General features: G+C 42.4%; 1 protein-coding gene and 1 non-coding gene across 16 annotated transcripts in view; both read right to left on the reverse strand.

Annotated features, from left to right (window-relative positions):
• The window catches only part of FHOD3 (formin homology 2 domain containing 3), a 464,819-nt gene that overhangs the window by 171,697 nt on the left and 268,815 nt on the right, over positions 1-24,307 (reverse strand). For all 15 annotated transcript variants that reach the window (XM_025429108.3, XM_025429100.3, XM_025429109.3 and 12 more), the window contains exons 6-7: positions 19,365-19,459; positions 3,918-4,029 (exon numbers count right to left, since the gene is read on the reverse strand). In XM_025429108.3, coding sequence (XP_025284893.1) covers positions 3,918-4,029; positions 19,365-19,459 — 207 coding nt within the window. The remainder of the gene's footprint in view (positions 1-3,917; positions 4,030-19,364; positions 19,460-24,307) is intronic.
• LOC112649012 (U4 spliceosomal RNA) lies at positions 10,992-11,133 on the reverse strand. The gene has a single exon (XR_003129437.1). It is a non-coding gene; the product is annotated as a U4 spliceosomal RNA (small nuclear RNA).

Consider the following 24,307-nt stretch of genomic DNA (forward strand, 5'->3'; position numbering starts at 1 on the left):
GCACCTTCCCAGGGGAGCAGAGGTTCGGTTCTCAACCAGTTTCCTGCCACCCCCCACAAGGACAGTCTCAATGAAAGGGAGTTTGTGATGATGGCAAAACGACAGAGCAAGGCCCTCTCATAGGCGCCTGTACCCACTCACAGCCTTTCTTTCTTTGTGCAATATCCTGTCCCCTAGGAAGGGAAAGTGACCTGAAGATGCCAGGAGAGAGGTGACCTAGCAGTTTGAATAGGTAGCTGTGATACCATGCCATGCCCCAGACACTAGCACCAGTTCACCTTTCCATACCAACCCCTGAGCAAATGTACCAATTGCCTGATTCAAATGGGGCATATTTAATTTTCCTTAATTCAGTTATTAGTCCCTATGATGGACTTAGACTCCTCAGCTTTTATCTCTGCTCATACCTGGCCTACTCCTGGCCAAAGGACAAACCATCCCCACTTCCAGACTCCCGCTCCCACACTCCTTCTGGTTAACCCCCACACAGCATGCGTAATATTTATAAAGCAACTGGAGGAATTTGTTCTGGACTTCATCTGCTGTAGGTGGTGGTGATTTTTCAGGACTCATAGCTTATTTGTTGGTTTTCTCTGCTAATTTAAAAAAATCTGACAGTTTTCATTGTCCAAAAGAATGCCTTTCTATTTAAAACAAAACAAAACCCAGTCTATAGCATGCCCATTCTCCACCCAACACCATAGAGGAATGGATCTGAAGCCACTTTGAGGAGTAAAATTGATGGCTTATTTATAAACTTGTGCACAAACGGACATGCTCAGTTGGCCCTCAGTCACCTCTGACACCTCTGTCTAGCACTTCCCCCAGCTGAGAGGGGAGTGAAGAGTTGCTTCTAAACCTGCCAGGTGGAAACACACCTGGGAGTCACGGTGCTCTCTGCAGAGCACCATGACATATTTAGATGTTTAATTCCATCATAGAGCTCAGGAACAATTTTACTAGCAGGCAAATAGGATGATGTTATATGTACGCATTAAAAAATCACGGCCAAGACCACACATGTCCATAGAGGAACATGCTACTGAACCACGTGATATGCTATGTCTGAGTTTTTCCATTAGTATTGCTTTTTTTCAGTTGATAGCTCTCAGTAGCAGACAGATGGCAGTAGCTGCCAAGAATTAAGAAATTTTATAGGCTAAACCACCAAGCTAAGAAAACCATCTATTAGCTACCTTTTTTTTTTTTTTTTTTTTTTTTTTTTTTACAAATTGGATAAAGATGACCATCATAGTGTCTTGAAGGAGACACTGAAGACAACAGAGAGCCTCTGGCTGGGTTGGTAGATGGGGGCTTAGACGTAGGTACCAAGCCCTGGATTATCTCAGGTTCATTCCTGTACCCGCAACTCCACCAACAAACCCTTCAGAGAATGTGAAGTCCAAGGAAGGAAGCTCTAAACTCCCAACTCAATGAAGCCAAAGAGGGACCCCCAAGGCCGTGAAAAGGCTTATCCCTTAAATACAGCCTCGATGAGAAGGACCCATGGGTTATTTGAAATTTAGGGCAGGAAAACAAGGAGTCCATTAACTGTCCTAAAGTAATCCCTGGAGTTGGGGGATGGAGTATGATCTGAGGACCAATAAAAGGGTCTGCCTTGCTGTCTTCCCATACACCCACCTCTGACCCTAAACTTCATTAATTGGCTTTGGAAACACAAACCCCGGTTTCTGAGCCACTGACTACCTTCATTAAGGATTCTCAGCTGGCCCCATAATCTGCTCTTGGCCATAAGAGATTTAAAATCTGGCACCAGATGGAAACATGCTATGGTAGAAAGAAAAAAAACAAGCCTGCCCTGGTCTGTGACCCATGTTCCAGATTCACAGTCTCTGTCCACACATGAGAGTTTGTCTCTCTCACACCCACCCACCCCCATGCACAGGCCTAGAGTTACCTCCAGCCTACGATCCATCATGCCTGGTGCTGACATTTGCCTGTGCATTCATGGAAAAGGTATGGAAGCTCAATTTATGGCCTTGGATGGCTTTCATTAACTTATATTCAAACTACTGAATTAATAAGTGAGCTACTTTCCTTCACCTTTGATGCAGCACTGAAAGGTGGGTCTCTGAGCAATGCTGAGTCAGAGATACAAATAGTTGGAATCGAAGAGTGCTATTAGGCCTCTTGTCCTTGACAGTTGTACTTGGCTTAGTGTGTGCACAGAAACATATACATGAAACTGTAAGGAAATATACCAACATGTTAATAATTATTTCTGTCTGGTGAGATTGGAGGTGGTGATTCATTATAATCTCCTTTTTTTTTTTTTTTTTTTACCAGCAGAAGATGTAACCTTTATTATGGCTCCCACATCTCAAAAATAATACTACTATCAATAAAATAGTTATTAAACCACATTTCATAGCAAAATAATAAATAACACAACTTGAGCCAAGCCAACCATCTAGAAATGCATGATTCAAAGACCGATGTGTGACTGAGACAACTGCTTACGTTCCATTTCCTCCTCTTCCTTGTGATTTGCTTTTTTTTTTTTTTGTTTTTTTTACTGAAAGTATTTATTTATTTATTATTTTTTCATTTTTTTTTATTGGTGTTCAATTTACTAACATACAGAATAACACCCAGTGCCCGTCACCCATTCACTCCCACCCCCCGCCCTCCTCCCCTTCTACCACCCCTAGTTCGTTTCCCAGAGTTAGCAGTCTTTACGTTCTGTCTCCCTTTCTGATATTTCCCACACATTTCTTCTCCCTTCCCTTATTTTCCCTTTCACTATTATTTATATTCCCCAAATGAATGAGAACATATAATGTTTGTCCTTCTCCGACTGACTTACTTCACTCAGCATAATACCCTCCAGTATAATCTCCTTTATACTTTCTTTCTATAGAGAGAATGAGTGTTGTAAAAAGAAAAATAAATGTTATCAAGGTTTTTGATATCAAGGCTTTTCTCTGGGTCTTTGTGGGGACGATCATAGTAATAATAATGTCCTACCAGAAAAGAGGTCCAAACATTTTTTTTAAGAGGACAAAATCAAAAGCCCCTAACATTTTAACTTTGGGCTTTACAGTATTACAGGGGCCACACGCTAAGCCAAATCCAAAGTCCTTCTTTTCATCAAGTGCATATGGAAGGCCTGCCTGCCTACTGCCCAGCTCAGTGCTGGGACACCAAGAAGAGAGCCAAAGACTCTGCCACCATCTGGCAGGGCACACACTCATCAGAAATGTCAATGACAACAACATATGGGCTCTGAGTGCATGTGACTAGCCCAAGATAGGGAAGGGGCAGTGGGAGCCAGGTGGGAGGTGGGGGCGGCAAGTAGACAGGGGTTGGATGGTGAAGGATGAATTGCAGGGTTTGGACCTAATTCTGTGGGCCTTGGGAAGCCACCAGCAGGGAAACGATGTGACCAAATTTTTGTTTTAAAAGAATCTCCCAATAGCAGAGGTGAGGGTCGCACTTCAGGGACGTAATGCCAGGTGACAGATGGAGAGGGCCCCCAGTAGGAGGACATGAGATGAAAGGAAAAAAAAGGAGAACATTCTGAGAGTCAGAGCCAAAAAAGCTTGTGTGAGAGAAGGGGAGAAAGGAGCCAGGGTGACCTGGACAAAATGGGAAAGGGGAGGAGGAGCTGGTTCTATGGGTTCAGTGGAGGGGACTGAGAACAGGGCATAAACACAAGCTCAGAGTCTGACCTGTCCTGGGTAAGGCCATGAATACTTTCCCTTTCATAGCTAAATCCATGTTCAATCCCTGATCTTTGTATACTCACAATTCTAAAAAATATGTTTTCTGCAGTGGGGAGTCCACACAAATGGAATTCTGTTCATTCTCAATTCTGTTATGAACATGTTAAAAATGGAAACCTGCCTAGAGTAGACATGTCTACCTTGATGAAATAGTGGGTGGGGACCACTTACCCCTTTTGGTGTCGACAGCAGAGACAGCTTGAATCAGAAGAGGTGCATTTGACTCCGAGTACTCCACAAAGACGAGCAGCAGCTTCAGGGCTGTCTTCACCACCAGCCGGAACTGCCCAGAAAAGAGAAAAGCATCATGTAGCTGTGGACGGTCTGTGTACACCTGAAGGCAGGCTGGCACTCAGTGCTGGCTTTGGCCAGGAGAACTCGGCAAGCACATAGATTCCTTTGCCAGATGCCTCAGAAACAGGAATTGATATTATCCCCATTGCACAGATTAGGAAACTGAGGCACAGACTATCCTGCCCACAGCCAGAAATAGAACCAGAATTCGATCCCAAGGCCTCTGGGTCCAGAGCTCACACCCTGCAGCCTCTCAGCAAACAAGATAGCACTTGCCACGTTGGTTGATTCATTTTATCCAGACTAGAACACTGTGAGATAGGAACAATCACAATCCTCCTTTTTCTGGTAAGGAAGTAGGCACAGCGGGGTGAAGGACTTACCCAGAGCCAAACCACTGAACTGAGGCAAGCAGGAATCTGAACCAAGTCCCATCCTGCTAGGCCCAGGGCACAGCATTTGTAAGGAGCCACACACAGCCCTGGGGCCTTCCATCACACAAGCCACAGGTTACCTGCCCAGAGAAATTCCCAAGCTTCCCAGCTGAAGCTTAGCTGGCCCTGGGGGCTACCTGTGGCAGTCTTGGGTGGGGGTTCCAGGTCACCCCTCCCCCCATCCCCCCAAAAGCTGCTGCCACAACTCATTACCTATAGTGTCCCTTCCCTGAGCCCCATCTTCCAAGAAACTCTTTTTAAATTTTATTTAAATTCAATTTGCCAACATATAGTATTAACACCCAGGGCTCACTCATCTCACCCAAGAACTTCTTTCTAAAGAAACTTACCCACCAGCTCTCTCCTGTAAATGGGTTCAAATCATGCATCTAAGAAATAAGGAGCCTGCCCCAGGCTACCCAGCCCAGCCCCAGCAATTTGCTTAGCAATGCCCCACCCCCACAGAGAGTAACACTTTCAAGGGGAGGGGGGCTTATCTGCATCATGTCTGCAGGACCAGGAACTGCATTTGGCACGGAGTGGGCTCTGTGATGTTTGCTCACTGAATGAATGAATCAGTTCATGACCAGTCAATGCACGACCCCTCAACTCTATCACCTTCGTTGTAAAGAATCAGCTCCAGGATCTCCATTTGCAGCCCAAGGAAGACCCAGGGCCTCCTGAAGGCAACAGCTCACATCAAAATACTAGGGATAGGGACACATGTAGATTTTATAAGAAACTTGGAGCCTAAAGCATTCCTCACTATTCCAGAGTGAATAGTGTAAAAACACCACCTGTATCAAGTTACTTCCCCAAAGTCAGGCAAACACCTCTACTCTCTCGACCCTTCTCCTCGGGCATACTTCCCTGATTCTTCTCCTTGATTCCACATCTCTCTCCAGCCAGTGTCTTGGTTCTCAACTCCCCTTTATAGGAAAACTTCTCAAAAGGACTGCCACTCGCTCCACTTCCTCACTTTCTACAGACTCCTCAACCCAATCTGATAGGGTTTCCATCACCACCGTGCAAATGACATTTCTCTTGTTAGGGTTGCCAACAGCCTCCATATTGTCAAATCCAATAGTTATTTCTTCACTCGTTTCAATCCCCAACAGCATATGACACAACTGCTTCCTCCAAGAATGGTTTCCTGTCACCATGGCTGACCCCAGTCTCCAACCTGAGTGGCCACTCCTTTGCTGGCTCCTTCTAGGGTACTCAATCTTTAGGTGGGGGAAGGCTGCAGAGTCCACTCTGCATTCTTTCTTTCTCTTTCTGTACACTCTAAGTGAGTCCATTCAGTCTCTTGGTTTTACATTCTATCTGTGACTCAGTGCAAACTGTTGCACCCCAGGCCTGACCAAACTCCTGGGCTCTGACAGCCCCCTGACCCCGGACATGGCTACTCATATGCTAACAGCACCTCAAATTCAGGTGGTCAAAAGAGAACCCTTCATCTCACATGGGCTCACTCCATCCCACCTACCATTCCAGCCTGTTCCCTCCACTCAGCATGTCAGCCACACACAAAGTGGCTGGTGGGGACTTTTCTCACCCCATTCCCACAACAGATCCATCCACCAGCGTGGTCAGAGCTTCCCTCAAGAAAGCCTCTTCAGTACTTCCAGACTTGTTCCCACCTCCCCCTATGTCCATTCTACAAACTGTAGCCAGAGTGACCACTGTACCCTCAACCTCCCTTCACGGCCCCCCGAGCCCAGGATGGAACCCACTCCCACAGGCGTTACGTCCTGGCTCAGCTGTCACTGTCCTTCTGCCCAGTGTGTTCCCACCATCTACCTCTCTGCCATCACATGACTGTGTTTTCAACCTACCAAAGCTCGTTCACAGCTCAAGGCTTCTCAGTGGCTATTCCCTGCCTAGAAACAGTCACCACAGGACTGGCCTTTTATCATTCTTCAGATGTGAGAAATTTTCCCTCATGGGAAGTGCCTTCCTAACCACTTCACCCAAAGGGGCCTCTTGGTCACTCTCATATCAATGCCTTATACTCCTCACATCCTTTATCATGACCTGAAATTGCTACACCTGACATTCCTCTACTGCCCCCAACGAGAACATTAGTCACCTGGCAGCAGAGGTGTTTTATCTGACACACCAGAAACAGCATCTGTCCCAGAGCCGATGATCAGTCAGGAAGGCATCTGAGGCTTGTTCCCCAAATGCACCCCCTCACATCAGCAGAGGGTGCCATCTCAGCCCCAGCTGCCATCCCCCTAGTCCTCAGCAAAGCTGGGGCCCCTCCACAATCACACTGAGGACCAGCAGTGCCTTGGGCCTCTGTTCTCACCGTTATGTTCCTTACCACACTGAAAACGGAATTCTTTAGAAGGCTTTGAACTCTTTAGAGGGTTTCTACCTGTATAACTTGGGTCCTGCATTCAGTCCTCTGCTCCCAGAAGAGGAACACACTGAATCCCAGAGTACTTTTTTAAACCACAAGGTTGGGGGTAGAAGGGAAAGGCAAGGCATAATGAACTGTTCTATCTTTGTATGTTTAGGGCTGTAGACAGTTCTTCAAGTAAATAAAACAACCTAGCAAGCCCAGGCAACTTCCTCAGTGGGTGGACTATTATTGAGTAGATTAAGCCTTCCCAGTGCCTTCCTGGGCAAGATCCTGGCTGCTGCCCACCCGGCTACCCGCATGCGCTGGTCTCAGGAAGAGCGGGGGGGGAGTGTGTGCCTGTCTCACCAACGTCCCTCCTGAACATCTCTGTGGTCACAGATCTTAGCCAACACAGTCCCAGGGACCCAGAACCCCTTTCGCCATTCTCCTTCATTAAACTAATTTATAACAAACAAACACTGTTTTCTAGCAAAGTCTTTTTTTTTTATCGGTCTCAACATGTCTGTTCATGTCTGCTTCTCCTTTGCTGTAAACGCTCTGTTTGGAGCTCTTTTGGCATTATATTTTTATTTAAAAAAAATTCCAAACTCTTCTGATTCATGATTTTAGGCTTCTATTGAGTCTAAGTTTACATTTAGGTGCCTTTGGAAGCCTCCCTATGTAAAATTAATAAACATGTTCAATAGTTAAACCACTTTTGAAAAAGGGGCAGAATGTGAATTTATGGAAATGCATGATACTAATTGCAAGCATGTCCTAACTAATCACCAAATATGTCCAGCAGGACTCCTCCCCAGAAATACCTTATTAGCATTACTGTAGAGACTTGAAAGTAATAACAGCACATTACTTTAAAAGGTTTCTGCATCAACCTTTATTTATCCAGAAATCATTTAATTTGATGCCCACAAGTATCTGGAATGTAGTCAAAACCCTCCAAAGCCTTGGAACAGCCACAGTGGAGGCCACACACCCATTCCTCCAAGTCCAAACATGCTACTGATCTCAAAGCTCTTAAAAACCCACACTTGGTGCCACTGTGCTGATCTTAGACACATTCTAATAGGAATAGCTATGGCGATTGCCAGCCCGCATCCACTGGAAAGGGACACACCACAGGAGGGTGACAGACAGGTGAGGCAGGCCCAGCATGGCAGCTAGAGCAAGGACCACAAATGACAAAGGTGGGAGCAAGCTACTCAGGAGCCAGCATACACACCACAGTGTGGCTCAGCAACTGAAGGGGCCCCTCAAAGCCACGAGGCAGTGTCCCTCCAATCTGAACTGTTGGGTTTTCGGCTCTGCCTGCTACTCCCTTATGTTCTAACGACAGGTTTCACCTACAGTGACTTACAGGCTCAAACATTTGCCCATCTGTCTAACACTGAAGGGAAGTCAGTAAGAATTGATTTTCATTCTGAAGGTACATGGATCATGTGAGAAGGTAAGAGCAAACAGTCATAAAACAGTTAAAGGAGTCAGTCTCAGAAGTGGTGGCTCAGAGACAAATGGCAACTTCCTCACACCTAGAGGTTCTGAGTGGCCACCTGCTAAGGCTACTCCAGAAGAAATTCAGAACCTGGACGGTGGTGGAATGGCTGATTCTGTTTAAGATCCTTCCCATCCCAAGATGCTGAGCTGCTTCTTTCAACAACATTTGAGTGCTTTCCAGATGCCCAGCCCCCAACAAGGTTCTATGAAAGGATAACAAAGTCATGGCCTTCAAGGAGATGGTCCTCTTGCTGTTGAGAGAGGACTCAGAACCCCTCCACACCACACAGCTGAGTGTTATCTGTGCTGGAAGCCCTGAGGGCCAGGTGACTGAGGACAGAGAGCACCAGCCAGAAGACAGCCTTGAAAGTGGAGAGGGAGAGTCAGTAGAACCAACTTGGAGCTGATCCAGCTGCCTGTGGGCTTCCATGGAAGAGAAGAGCTATGTGATAACTTTTGAGTTCATGCTCCCATAAATAATCCCACTTCCTTAGGGATAGGGGAAACACGTGGGGGGTCTAGATTCAGTCTTTGAGCTACACGTTACCTACTTTTTATGTAATTACATTCTAGGGAATACTGGTATTCTATTTTAACACTGGTCCATTATAATAAATTATGCTTTATATTGCTTTAAAACATGTAGCTAAATCACAGTATTTAACAGGACTCTGAGACAACCCCTTTGTTATAAAGGCAGGAGAAGAACGTGCAGCCAGCTGTGAACTGTGTTTCTCTTAAGTATTTAGTGCCTGTTGGGGACGCCTGGCTGAGCTTCACTTTCTGCTGCAACTATCATTTTGCACTCCATTCTTACTCAGCACAAAAGAGAGGCCATGAGCCTTCAGAGGAACAGAGATGCCTTTTGACCTAGGGATGTGACATTTGTCAGGTCAAGCCTCGGTTCGGGGACTTAGCCTCTGGATTCCATCAACCACTTGGGGATCCAGTGTCACCTCCATGCCAGGGAGGCTGAGCCTGAGGGAGGGGTGGCACGATACTGTCAGCATAGAACTTTGCCTTTCTTTCTTTCTTTCTTTCTTTCTTTTTTTTTTTTTTTTTTTTTTTTTTTAATTTTCTAGGCCGACCCACAGAGAGTGTGTGGAGTCGGCTGGTACAGAACTCAGGTATCTGGGTTTTAGATAAAATGTAACTTCCAGATGTATGGAAAAGGAATACAAGCCAGTTTCTCAATAATTTTGCACATTAGAGCAAACTGGAACTCCTTTCACGTTTTATTGTACTTAGAGAAACACAAGAACTATACTTAGAAGGTCAAATATGCTGCTTATTAAGTAGAAATAAAAGTATTCCAAAAAAAAAAAAAATCTCCAAATTCCTACTCTGCTTCTAAAAATTCAACAACCATAAAAAGAAAACAATTTCCAAGCCTCGGGATTTAAATTACAAAGGAGTTAGAAAAACATGCTTTATTCTATTTGTTTCATTTTCTGCTAAAAAAGCATAAATATATGTTCTAGAAGTGGATGCTGGTTATTAAACCTGAATTAGAAATTGGTAAGATAACTTATAGAGCTTTGTCACACTGTTTCCCAGCTTACCATACTGAAAATATACTGAATATTTTAACAACAAAGAGTTAAGCAACTTAAGACACTTTCAAGACCTTCTCATTTAAGCACTTTATTCCAATGACATATCCTTAAGCTCAGAATTCCTAGCCAGAAGCTCAGAATAGGCCCTAAAGCCTTTGTAACTGGTTATTAAACAGTCTAACAGATACCCTAAACCCTGAATCTATCCCCTTTTAAGATGCTGTCTGCAAAATGAGATGGGTCTAGTCAGAAATAAAGTGTGGACCCAAATATATTACCTGAGTATAGAACTCGGGGCTGTGGCTTTGCAGGTATCTGGCAAGGGGCAAGGTGCACAGAGGCCAGGGTTGGCACATCTGCCAGGACAGGAAGTTACCTACACCAAGTCCACATGCTATGCCCTCAGGTCCTGATGGCCTATCTGCTTATGACCTAATGGAATTTGCAGAAAGGGAACCAAACTACATTTGTGATTCATGTAGTAGCCAAGTGTGAGTTTAGGAACCCCTTAAGTGTTTACTAGTTAGTGGAGAGGAAATCTTGCAGAACAGAACATACAGCAGAGTATTCAGAAATCATTAAGTATCAAAATAATTTTTAAAAATGCTACAAATGAACGTTTTCTTTCTATTCAGATAAAATTCTGGGGCTTGGGACACCCGGGTGGCTCAGTGGTTGAGTGTCTGCCTTTGGCTCAAGTCGTGATCTCTGGGTCCTGGGATCAAGTCCTGCATTGGGCCCCCCACAGGGAGCCCGCTTCTCCCTATGCCTGTGCCTCTGCCTCTGTGTGTCTCTCATGAATAAGTAAAAATAAAATCTTTAAAGAAAAGTTCTGGGGCTTAGCAGGAGGTTTCTTTAAAGAACAATGGATAAAAGTGGGCAAGGCCAGAAAATACCCATTTTGCTACCTTTTCCTCAGGATATTCAATGTAATTATGAGGAGTTGGTTGATAATAGGTAACACAGATCCACTCTGTTATTGACTAAGGAATACCAAAAACTCTGCACTAAACTACTGACTTAAATAACACCCTGGTAATATTTGCAAAATGAAGGAGGGAAATCAACAAGGTTGGGTACTTACTTGTCCAGTTACTGACAGACATCTCCATTCTCAGATACAAAGTCTCATGTTCTAGAAGGCTATTTAACTTGTCACACAAATAATTTCTGTTTTCAGTTAGCAATAATCACGCCTTGGATAAGCCTCATTGGCTACGATACTGCCACTGCACAAAGCTGCACACAACTACTTTCTGAAGAAAGTCAAAGGAAAACACCAACTCTGATCTGATTCTTTCTACTATACTATGAGGAGCCCCACCTTTCCCTCTGGTGCAAAAACTTAAACCTTGGGGAAATGAGACAAATACGTTCTTATGAGCTATAATCAAGGTTAAAGAATGTTCCTAAGTAAATAATCAGCCCTGGAAAATAACAGAGGACAACGAAGCCTGAGGAATGGCAAATGTGAATTAGCAAGAGTTTGACAGCTAACTCACATCTCCTTAGAGTGGGTGGAGGAGGGCTGGCAGATGAGCCCTGGCAGGTGGAAAAAGGCTACAGGAACTGGGTTACCAGCACTGGCAAAGGCAATCTTGAGCCTGCAGGGCCACTCCCCCCATGGCTCCCAGAAGCCTACGCTTTGTCCAGTTCTCCTGCCCATCCAACACTCATAGAGCGTCACTTGCTGAAGAACAGCACACTGGCCCCTTCAGGGTCTCTTCTTCCTTATTAGAACCACCCATTCCTAGCCTCTTCAGCTACTAGAACACAGCTGCTAGTCCTCAGCCAAATGCCCTAACAGGACAGAGGGTCAAAGTGTCAGTTCCCCCACTCCACTATTTCTCTTGTTCACGGAGATCTTGCCAATGTAAATTAGTAAGCTACTATTCTGAGAGTTATCGTTCCTACTGCAAACCAGCTCCCTGAAGCTGATCATCTCAGAGTGGATTGAAGAAGCTGATGCCCAGACCTGTGGCTGGAGAGCCATCCTGGACCATAGGGTCCTCTCAGCATACTGGCTCCTCTAAGATCTGGCTTGAATCTCTGGTCTCTCCCCCTGACATCTTCCTAAAATAATCATAAGTGAAACTATTTCTTTTTTTTAATAATAAATTTATTTTTTATTGGTGTTCAATTTGCCAACATACAGAATAACACCCAGTGCTCATCCCGTCAAGTGGCCCCCTCAGTGCCCGTCACCCATTCACCCCCACCCCCCGCCCTCCTCCCCTTCCACCTTTTTTTCTTTTTCTTCCACTGAGATTATCCTCATATGGGGTATCTGAGAGATCACACAGAGAATTAGTTTTCTGGTTGTATGTAGCCAAGTAACCAGCAGGACAGTGATAGCCCTTTGTACCCACCATCTCTCTAACACAAATATGACTTGAACATGCCATTACAACTCGTAGAATTTTTTATTTTTTTATTTTTATTTTTTTCTTTTAAAGATTTATTTATTTATGATAGACATAGGGAGAGCGAGAGAGAGAGAGAGAGAGAGGCAGAGACATAGGAGGAGGGAGAAGCAGGCTCCATGCCGGGAGCCCGATGTGGGACTCGATCCCCAGGACTCCAGGATCGCGTCCTGGGCCAAAGGCAGGCGCTAAACCACTGAGCCACCCAGGGATCCCCCGTAGAATTTTTTAAATCTTAAAAATGAAACAATGATAAACATAGAAAAATATCCAAACACAACCTCATTCACTAAATATGTTTTCATCAAGTTAATAACAAAGCTCTTCATATCGAAACAATTTGATTAATATGATAAATCAAATTTTCTATGACTATTACATAGGTTTTAATATGCTTTAGGGTAATAACAAAGGAAAATGCAATGTAGAGTCAACTATGTAAGAAAGATTCCAAAGATTAGAAGAAAATGTACAAAGTTAATGTTTAAATCTATATAGAAGTATTTCAGGTGATTTTCACTTTTTTCGTATTTCAAAAGTTTTATACAGAGAAGTTTTTTATACAAAAAAAAAATTGAAAGTTTTAAAAACTCCAAGTTCCCAACCCTATCAAGAAACTAAGCAATCAATAGAACCAGACAGATTTAACTCAATGTTGCAACTCTATAAATCACAATGATCAATATGTTAAAAATTGTGGTGGAAAAGGTGGACAATGTGCATGAACGGATGAGAAAGCATCAGATGGAAATGCTAGAAATAAAAAGCATTGTAAAAGAGATGAAGAATGTATTTCAGAACCTCATCAGGAAGACTCACATAGCTGAGCAAAGAAGCAGGTAAGTTGATAAGTCTACAGAAATTGCCCAAAAAGCAACAAAGGAAAAGAGAGTGAGTCAGTTTTAACCATGCAAAGCATATTTTTATGTCAATCACAGGCAATATTTTTAAGCCTAAAACTCCCCCTTCTTGGACAGAAGCCAGAGACACAAGAACATTTCAACAAGCATCCTACTGAAGGTAAAATGATTCTAATGAAGGCACACAATCTCAATTTCCTCATGTGAAGATCCAAAGATGCAGAGATTAAAAACCTTGGAAAATTATGTACCTCAAACAATAGTACATCTGATGAACCCCTAGAGCGAGAAGAGGAATTCAGATAATGACTTCTCAACATGGCAATTCAATTTCAGTTTTTACATTTAAACATGTTAATTAATACAATCCCTCCCATCATTCTAATAAGAATAGGTGAGCATATTTGCTGTTCTGAGAATTTACAATACAGGCGCCTCAAACAATGCAAAGTTAATGTCCCAATTTTCAGAAAAAGGATTACAGATGAAGTAGAAAATTGATATCCCACACTTTATTAAATCCTTGATTGATCCCTGGCAATATGCTCCAAAGGCTTCCTGGATGAAAGTCTTATAAGCACTTAGAAAAGAGGGAAACACCTGGAACCAGCAGTTCCCAGGTGAGCAAGTTCTGGCAAGCTGAGCATATCTCCCTTTTTTAAACAGGAAGTTGGTAGAAATTGTGGGAAGAGATGTTAGCTCACAACACCAGGCACAATAATTAGTGTTTTACATATTCTTCACCATTATTATCATCCCCATTTTATAGATAATTAGCCCCATCTTATAGATGAAAAAATAGTCCGCCCAAAGGATCACACAGGTGTATTTGGTCTCCGAGCTCTGCAATTAACAGCAGATGCAGCAAACCTTGACTTTTGGCCTTAGAACTCAACGAAGAAACAAGACTCGATGATCAGAATTGGGTGCCTTCCCTCTAACTGCAACAAAATGGCCTTAAAATGACTGATGCGTGTCAACCTGCAAGCTTTATTCACTGGCTTATTCATTCCTTGCCTATGTTGACATTTTGGTTAATGAAAGAGAAGATCTGCTTATTAAATTTACGTTAAGCAAAACTAGAATTAACAGTTAATGTGATGAATGGACAAGCAAAATGCAAAATAATCTTGAGTCCAGAACTCTGACCTGGTATTAGTGGGAACGAATGCAAAGTCCTGCATTTAGGTGTGAATCAATCACAGAGATGCAAAATGGAAGAAACTGGCAAATATGGATGTATAAAAACAAAACAAACAACTCCTGGGAAGTTTAGTCCATTATCAGTCTGATTTGAGCCAGCACCCAGAGCTGCTGCTGAGAAGCCTAATGAATTGAAAGGGGATTTGTGGAAGAATGACGCTGTATCCAGCATGATGAGGAATTGCAAATTAGGTCACCAAGGACTATCTGTGGAAACCATCAAGCTTGGCTTGGACAAGATGACATGTTAACGGCCTTTGGACAAGATGACATGTTAACGGCCTTTAAATACTCAAAGAGCTTCCAGGGGGATATGAGGGTGTGTTGCTCCAAAAAGCAGTACATAGTGTTTGGTTAATGTCAAAGAGGTGGATGCAGGTTCCAGGAAGGAAGGAAGGAAGGAAGGCTTCCCACGGACTCCAGGATCCAACAATGGCTCTCACTCTGCCTCTAGAAATGTCAAGAAGGTAGCTGGTGAATGTCAGATAACAAGACCTTGCCATCTCTTCAAGGCCAGGATTGTTTTATGTTCTGTAATTCAAAAAGAGCTTCAGACTCACTCACATGTGGGGCATTTCTGAATGGATCACACAGCAGTGACATGACTATGACCTGAGACCAAAAGTCTCACTGAATCTCCTTTCCTCTTCCTGGAGCAACTGACATCATGGAGACACTGGCTTAACCGTTCTTGTGGACACTACCTTCACCTCAAAACCAATGTGTCAAAGTATTCCTGCCAATAAATCCCAATATCCAACTTTTCTATTCCTGCCAGGGGCCACACCATAGTCCTGGCTACCCTGATTCAAAACTGCGACTCTATCTTTGATTACTGCTTTTATTTTATTTTATTTTTTTATAATAAATTTATTTTTTATTGGTGTTCAATTTGCCAACATACAGAATAACACCCAGTGCTCATCCCGTCAAGTGCCCCCCTCAGTGCCCGTCTCCCATTCACCCCCACCCCCCCGCCCTCCTCCCCTTCCACCACCCCTAGTTGGTTTCCCAGAGTTAGGAGTCTTTATGTTCTGTCTCCCTTTCTGATATCAGATTACTGCTTTTATTTACCCATATCCAGAAACCCAAACCAAGGAGGCTTTTCCTCAGAATGTCCCCATATTTCCATTACTCTGTTTCTACTGCAACTTGTGACCAGGTGCCACCACCTCACAGTTTTGATACTGTGCAAGCATATCTATCCCCACTCAGGCCCAAAAGAAGTCTAGAGATCCGTGATCAGCAACCTGGAGCATAGCCGGAAAAAATTAGATTCCACAGGGCTGACAGAAAATGAGAGACAGCAGGGTGAGCCAAGGTGGACAGAAATCCAGAGAGTGCAGATTCCATGACCGCATCTGGAAGCATCCCTGGAGAACCCACAAGGAGATGGGGGACCCTGGGGGCCTCCTCAATGGGCCAGAAGGGGATTCATACAGAGAGACAGACTGTGTTAGAGTGACGACAGGCCAGGCTGTACAAGCTGAATCATTTTGCCCCAATTAATTAGACTTCCAGAGGAAAAAAACCCTCCACACTGTGTGAGAAGTCATGGGATGGGCATCTGCTTCTCACCTCTGACTGGGGAGTTTAAAGACTGGCTTTTGTAAATAAAGTGAAACACTTTATTGAAAACACTTTTTTCTTTCTTTAAAAAAGTGATTATTTGGCTGCAAATGCATCATTTTCTCCTCTGGCTAGGAGTCTCAAATATCTGCAAATATGCATTGCATAATGACCCTCTGGCAGGCTGCAAAATCACATCTTGTTGCCTTTCATGGGAGGAAAATGAAGAATTATGAAAACAGAATGACAAGGAAGGTTTCTTTAACCCAAGATTTCATTTATCAACTCTGTGCCTGTTTAAGGCAAAAAGAGCAGGATCTTAAGGTAAATCTTTTAGGTTCTGAGAAATCAGACTCTTAGTCAAAAGAAAGCCCTAGGGCCTCTAGCTTTCCTGATTTCTTAATTTGAACTGGGAAAACCTACACATAAGGAGGGGATAGTGGCTTCCTTCTCAAAACCTAAGGGCTTCAGGTCGGGGCAGCTATGCTTCTTGTAGATTCCTCACTATCCACTATCCCTGGGAATGAGGGGGGCAATGTCAGGGGCCACTGTTACTGGTTTTGCAAGAAGAGGTGATCTCATTAGAACGATAGGAAAAATCTGTTTGGTGGCTGCTGCCACTGTTGACTTTCGACCACTAGCCTGGAGCCAAGTACACCCTGTAGAACAAAGCGGGACCTTTATCTGACAATAGAGTGAGTGAAGGGACATAGGCTATGGTGTCACCCATAGTCATCCTTCTTCACAACACTGTAGGCTTCAAGGCTCAGGCCGACCATTGGCTCTATTTTCTAGCTCTCATAGTGACTGGCTCAGCGTTGAACACAGGAGCTGGAGACTATTATGGACTCTCCTTTGGGAAATGAAAGATGGAGAAGCAAACCAGCACTGATCCACAGCTGGGAAGGAGGAGAACACCCCACCTCAGACAAAGCCCTGGGGAGAGATGCCCAGGGTCACAGGCATGTGTGTGCTGAGGGTGCATAATTCCTATAAACTCATTCTTCAATGCTTTTAATTTTATGATTTCTCCATGCTATTTAGAAATGCAATAAGGGGGTTCCCTTTCAATTGCTTTCCTTAAAAGAATGATTTCTAAGAAACATCGGCAGGATGATACTGCAACTCAGGAGACTCTGAGCTCTCCTCCCATTGACTAAGCAGAGAAATGATCTCTGTTGGTCCTGTTTCCTTTTTCTCTTCTCTTTTTCTTTTCTTCCCCTGGGGTCTCTCCTCTTACTTTTCTCCATCTCCTCCTTTCTTCATGCCTTTCCCTTTGTTTCCTCCCTTCTCTCCTCCTGTCCCACCACCTAGATTTTGCCCTCATACTCTGCTCTTCCTGCTGATGAGCTAAAAGACTGTCACTTTTCCTACTGTAAGTTTGTCAGGTTTTATTTAAGAAAAATAGGGCTGGCTATTGGTGTTTTATCATGGCTATAATAATGGTACAAAGATTATTTTTTTGAGGTGGGGGAAGGGAGGAGGGGAAAAATAATATAAGCAGACTCCATGCCCAGTGTGGAGCCCAATGAAGGGCTCAGCCTCATGACCCTGAGATCATGACCTGAGCCAAAATCAAGAGTCAGATGCTTAACCGACTGAGCCACTCAGGCTCCCCCAAAGATTTTATTTATCTCCAAAATGTACCAAAAGTCCGTTTCTACTGCAGAATCTCTGCACATCTCCCTACACCATGAAGCCCTTGAGACAATCCAGGGAGCCTTGGGAAGGGAGCAGCATCCAAATGAACGAAGGTTGAGGAGGGCTCCCAGCATAAGGAAAACACAGAAAACACTGAAACAGGATATGAGATATCAATCTTCCCTCAGCCTGGCTAATTCAACCTGGCAAAGCCAGCATTTCATTCAGCATCGAAGGTCACCCACAACAGTTTGTAAATAGAGTCATTTCCATTTTCCACAGGAAACAAAGCCAAATATGAGAGAGGGAGGGAGGGAGGGAGGGTGAGAGAGAGAGAGAGGAGGAAAGATTGTCAGTCTTCTGAGAAAAGCTGTTTCTATTTCTAGTATGAAATGGGGGGGCGGTCTATCATCAGTAATGTGAGAAGAAGCAAAATTGCGAAGGCGATATAAGGGTCAAGCATGGGTCTGGGACCCATGGAATCCTGCATATCCATCCCCCTCACAGAGAAAAGGGTCTCCCCACGACACAAGGGCACCATCACTGGGACTCTGGAAATCTGAAAGGATAATGAAACTCAAATGGGATCTGTTCTCCACACAGTCAAATCAGGGCTGAGCCCTCTCGAAGCACAGCAGAGTCTTTGGGAAGCAGGTAATGGCAGACATCAGGCCAAGGGATGGGCCTCACCACAGTGAGCTCAATGCGAGGGGACACCAGCCTTGACAGGTTTGCCAAACTAGGTATGGAAGCAAGTATGAGGGTGGGGAAAAGTTTGTGTGAACTACATACTCTCCAGGGACCACCTGAGAATGCTGTGGTGATTCTGTGATCTGTGTAGGTCAGGTTCAGGTCCCCCAGCCAGGCCTGCAGACGCCACTCTGCCTGACCCTGCTGCCCCCACTACAGCCGCTTAGATCTCCTCCATGATGCCCCACCCCACCCTCATCCCAAAAGCTGGCCACACTCCAGCCTTGGTTCATTTGCCCCTGCTCAGGACAGGATCCCTTCTTATTCATCCTCAATACCCCCCTCCACCCGGGTCTCCCATGGCCCCACCTGAGAACCCAGAGAAGACCACACCAGAGCCTTTCCCAGCTGCCGATACACATCAAGTGGCAGGTAGGTCTGTTTCCTTAGTGGAGCACGCCACACCATGCCTGGATAGAGTCACCATGTGCCAAGATCCATGGGGGAAGTCAGAGGATTCTCATAACTAAGCACTACTTTCTCAACTACAAAATGGGGTAATGTTACTTATCCTATCACGGTCTTATATGGATTAAAGAAGGTAATGCTTGTAAAGCACCTACAATGGTGCCTGGTGCCTGGTCAATCATTACTAAGTGTTAGTTACTTTTATAACTGATGGTAGAGTTGAAAGGTGGTCTCAAATTCCTTTAACCACATACAGGAATAAGCATATACATATGTACAACACATAAATATGTCCTTAAATGACTGAGCACATGAAGACAAAGTAGAGCAGTTAAGATTGATACTGTCTATGGTACAATCTTTTAATTAAGTATTAAAAACCAGAGGTGCTGGAAGAATCAAAGCTTAAAACGAGGAAATATAAAATGCATTAGAAATTTAAAAGCTTTTTGCAATTTGAGTGTATTTTTGAATCCATAAAACAGTAGTCTTCATTTGTACTATTACAGGGCTTGAAACCAAGCTGAATAGAATTTCTCCTTTCTCAGAGAGGAGAATAAAAAGAAAGGTATGTGACATGCAAACTGAATAAAATGTTCAACTAAAACCTTCTCTTACCTTTGACCCAATGAGAGTGTACAGCCACTGAATCGTTTCATTGTGGTTTATTACTCCATTCATCCCATCCACATACAACATAATCTGGCCCAAAGCTACAGAAGAGAGGAGAAAAAGGAGGAGACATTATGGTTTTATATGTACATGTAATCTTCAGTGATCATGTCAGTTGAGATTTTCATACTTTAAGTACACCGTGTGTCACAAACCAAATTCGAAGAGTTTTCCTGAGCTGTGAAATTAGTTAAATCTCATCTCAGAGAGAAAGTGTTAACCATCGCAGAGGAAGCAAGGGCTATTCCTGGTGTCTGGAAGATGCAATTAAGGTACCAAATCCAGTGATTGTTGTTTCTGTGTGTCTTGATCTATAAGTGCATGTTTTTATGTTTCTATATCTGTGTGCAGTCCCAGACGGGGCAACAATATCCCTCGGACGGTGTCTGGATTGTGACCTCCTACTGGGACCAAGAGGAAAAATCGGGTTTTTAAAAACAACCTGGCAGGTCTCAGATGCTATGGAACCACTGGGCTCATACATTTTTTATCCTTAGATAAGAGATAAATTGTTTTATTATTTGTAACTCCTTTAAAAGACTTCAGATTAAAAAAAAAAAAAGTCAGAAAGCATGAAAAAAATCATCTCTCAGAAACCAAGTCCCGGATTCCTAGCTAGGGAAAAGACAGTCACTACATATTATCTTCATTCACCAAAAAGAAAATACAGTCATGTTACTACCTTTTTTTAAAATAAATTTATTTTTTATTGGTGTTCAATTTACCAACATACAGAATAACACCCAGTGCTCATCCCGTCAAGTGCCCCCCTCAGTGCCCATCACCCATTCACCCCCACCCCCCGCCCTCCTCTCCTTCCAACACCCCTAGTTCATTTCCCAGAGTTAGGAGTCTTTATGTTCTGTCTCTGTTTCTGATATTTCCCACACATTTCTTCTCCCTTCCCTTATATTCCCTTTCACTATTATTTAATAAAAGATTAATTCTAATTTTTCAGTTCCTGTATTATAAAAAACCATTTAGATTCTAGATAATGAACAGAAGTTACATATACCACAAAAATAGGCTTCCTTAAATCATGTGTGACCTCCTAAATCTTCTCTCACCCATAATTAATTGGCACAGGGCTGATATTTTTAGGCAACACTTTTTTCCTGGCCACAGTAGGACATCTCATTGTAGAAAATTGGAAAATACAGAATAGTGAAAATAACTCATAATTCCATAACTTAAGGATAATCATTCTTCATATATGGATCAATCCTCCATTCTTTTATTTATTATACATGTGCACTCACACAAACACGTGTTTCTATGACATAGGTCATAGAAAAATGGTGTTGAATGAAAACAGTAAAACACAAAATAGTGAGTATACACTAATTCCAAGAATAGAAATATATCTGTGATGTTAAAAAATACATATTATTCTAGCCAAAAAAGATGAAACAAAACCACATAATCGTTGAGAAAAATGATGCTCTTAAATATGCAAAAAACTCAAAATTTTAAAAAATATATTCTTGACACAACAAACACTGTATTTTTTAAAATAACAGATTTATATTCTATTTAATAATGAAGCACTGGAGATATAAATCAGAACTAAAAGATGATGTCCACTAATCCCCATGATTATTTAGCGCTGTTACAGAATTTCAGGCAAATTTAAAAGACATGAGAATTAATGAAAGGTAGGATGGTTGGAAAGGAACACATAATATCATCATGTTTGCAAGAAATATAGACCTGGCTAAAAATTCATCTACAGAATTTACAATGAAGAGATCACAATTACAACCACTTTCTCATTTTCATAAGAAAGTTGTAACTTGTATACAAAAAAAATTCAAGTTTAATGTAAAGACATAATGGATATACAACAGCAAATATGATAAAGGTTTAGATAATTTATTGTATAAATAATTCATAAAGTAATAAGAAAATACTAAATACCAAGAGAAAAAATCAAAGCATTTCATAAGAGAGATGACAAGCTTGTTTATGATAACACAAAAATTTGTCCATCATCACTATAATAAAGAAATTAAAACAATAGTGAAGTAGCATTTTCAGTGAAACCAGTAAAAGGATTTTTTAAAAAAGAAATAATTAGGTATCAAATACTAGAGAGTTAAACAAGTAACTTCACACATTACAAGTGGCAAGGCAAACTGACACAAATGCTGTAAGAAGGCTACGTTAGTGCCTTTAAGTGCCTTTAAGTGTTTTAAGTTGTTTACATTTATTTAATGACCACTGTATGTCATGCTCTGAGAGGGCATTTTATATGCATTATTAATACAATAGCTCTCTGCAGTGGATATTGTTACCCCCATTTGACAGAAGGAAAAAAAAATGAAAACAAGGCTCTGAAAAGTATAGGATTGTACTCTAAAAACCCCACTGATAACAAGGGATGGAGCCCACCGGCAGTCAGGGCAGGCAGGCTCCTTTATGTCAGTACGGGGAGCCTGAAACTCCTCTCTGAGCTCTTCACTGTGATTTCACTGGTGATTTCAGGGATCTGTCCTAAGGAAATAACCCCAAGTTAAAGGGGGGGCGGGAGCAGCAGCAGCAAATAGTCACTGAAGTGTCACCTGTAATATTAAAATTAACCAGGACCTAAATATCTATCATAGTTCTAGAACTCAGCTTTGGTAAATGACTACATAGGTTATGTCCCAACTCATAAAATGTTTCTGATAAAATAATTAAAAAGTAGAAAATTATAAACATGACATTATGCAATGGAACACCCAAATCTTCATGCATCAAAGGGAAGAAAACCACATGAAATACTAAGCTTACGATTGGATATCTATTCTTTGGATGTGTTTTTTTTTTTTCCTTTTGTTCTTGTCTTTTTCCATTAGGGGCATTGATTATGTCTATAATAGAAAAGTAAATAAATATACAAAAAGAGAACAAAATAAGACTATATAACAAAGTGTTAGGGGTTTTTCTTGGTTTTCAGAATTTTTTTCCTAGCCTATCCCTCTCCATGTGCTCCTCCCTCCTTCAGAAAGATACACCCCCTCCCCATTTCAGGGAATAGCTCTGAGAATTCAGCACATACCACCCCTCTTTTCCCCTTTCCCCCAGCCTTTCCTCCATCCACTCCCACCCAAAACAAAGAGGCAAATCTCCAGGGAAGAGGAGTGTGCCCCACTGTCCTTTTCCCATTCTAGGTTTACTGTTGAAGAAGCAAATCCAGAGGCAGATTTTAACACTTTCTTCTAAATTAGCTTAACGCATGAGGGAGGCCTCCTACTCTTCAGCCTTTGGGAAGACACATCCCTTGGGAGGACCTTGCTTCTAAGGCTGAAAAGCTGGGAATGGAGGTCTTCACCTAACTTCCCTGGGAAGAAGGTAGCCGCAAAATCCAAGTCCCTGCTGCAAAAGAAGGCTGCAAAGTGAGATTTAAAAACCAACTGGAATTTCTGTAAGCTTTCTGTGACCAGCTTCCCTCCAGGATTGTATTCTTATTAACAAATCACACTGGCTATAACTCTCCCAGAAAGCCCATGTCTAATAGAATTCAAGTTTCTGATCACACTGATTTGTCCTATTTTGATCATCAAAAGCTTTCCCACTAGATCTTTTTTTTTTTTTTTTTTGTCCCCTGACCCTAATGCGGAAGCACTGCTTCCTGTCACATCCACTGCAGACACAAGAGGGCGCTAAATAGATTCAAGTGGGTTAATATTGCACCAATTCAACCTCAAAAACCCACCCAACCTAAATGTGGGCCAGTGAATGAAACTCACACAGAGAGAAAAGGTAGATGGCCTGGGCCACAGAAGCCATGAAAACCAGTGATCTGCATTTTATAAAAGGATCAGAAAGATGAGGATGTCAGAACAGAGTGGCAGGTAACAGCCAGGGTCTGAAAACAGACTGCCCAGAGCATTGGTCCTTCTGTCTCTGGTGGAATTTACTCTAGGTATCCCTAGGAATATCTGTGCTTCAGTTTCCTCCTCTCAAAAGTGAGACAGTAATATTGTAGTATCTATTTTACAGGGGCGTTGCAGGGATTGAGTTAGAACAATGCCTGACTCAGAGGTAAGTGCTCAATGAATGTCATATCAACTACCTCCATGAAGTGGATCCATTATCTACTGAAGCCAAGCATACTCTGAAAGAATCTAAAAGACACAAAGCAGACCCTCTGCCTCATGCCAAGTCATAAAAATGTTCTCCTGTATTTTTCCCTAAAAGTTTTGTAGTTTTACTTATTTAGATATGTGATTGATAATCTTTGTGTAAATTGTGAAGTTTAGGCCGAGATTCTTTTTTTTTTTTTTTTCCGTACAGATATCCACTTGATCTAACACCTTTTGAAGAGATTGTTGTGTTTTTATGTAATTGCTTTTGAAAATTGGGGAAAAAAATCAATTGGCTCTGTTTGCGTGGGTCCATTTCTGGACTCTATTTCATTCATCTGTCTGTCCCTTTTTCCAATACCACACTATCTTGGTTACCATAGTTTTAGAGTAAGTCTTATTTATAATCAGGTAGTATGATTCCTATAATTTTTACTCTTTTTCAAAATTCTTCTGGCTATTCCTATTCCGTGGCCTTCCCATATAAATTTTAGAAACCGCTTGTCTAAATTACCAAAAATGTTACTGGAAGTATTATAAGAAATACATTAAATCTATAGATAAACTGAGAACTGACATCTTTGCTATGCGGATTCTTCTAATCCATGAACCGTCATGTTTGTTAATTTAAATCATCTGATTGCTTTCATCAGCATCTTGTAATTTATAGATTCTGTATGTGACTTTTTGCTAAATTTTAAGTCTTTCACAGTTCTTGGAGCTATTAGAAATTATACGTTAAAAACTTTTTTATTCTCAACTATTACTAGCAAACAAATAAAATCAATTTTTGTGTGATGACCTGGTATCCTATAACTTTGT

This window comes from Canis lupus, chromosome 7 (genome assembly GCF_003254725.2).
Source record: "Canis lupus dingo isolate Sandy chromosome 7, ASM325472v2, whole genome shotgun sequence".
Classification (NCBI taxonomy): domain Eukaryota; kingdom Metazoa; phylum Chordata; class Mammalia; order Carnivora; family Canidae; genus Canis; species Canis lupus.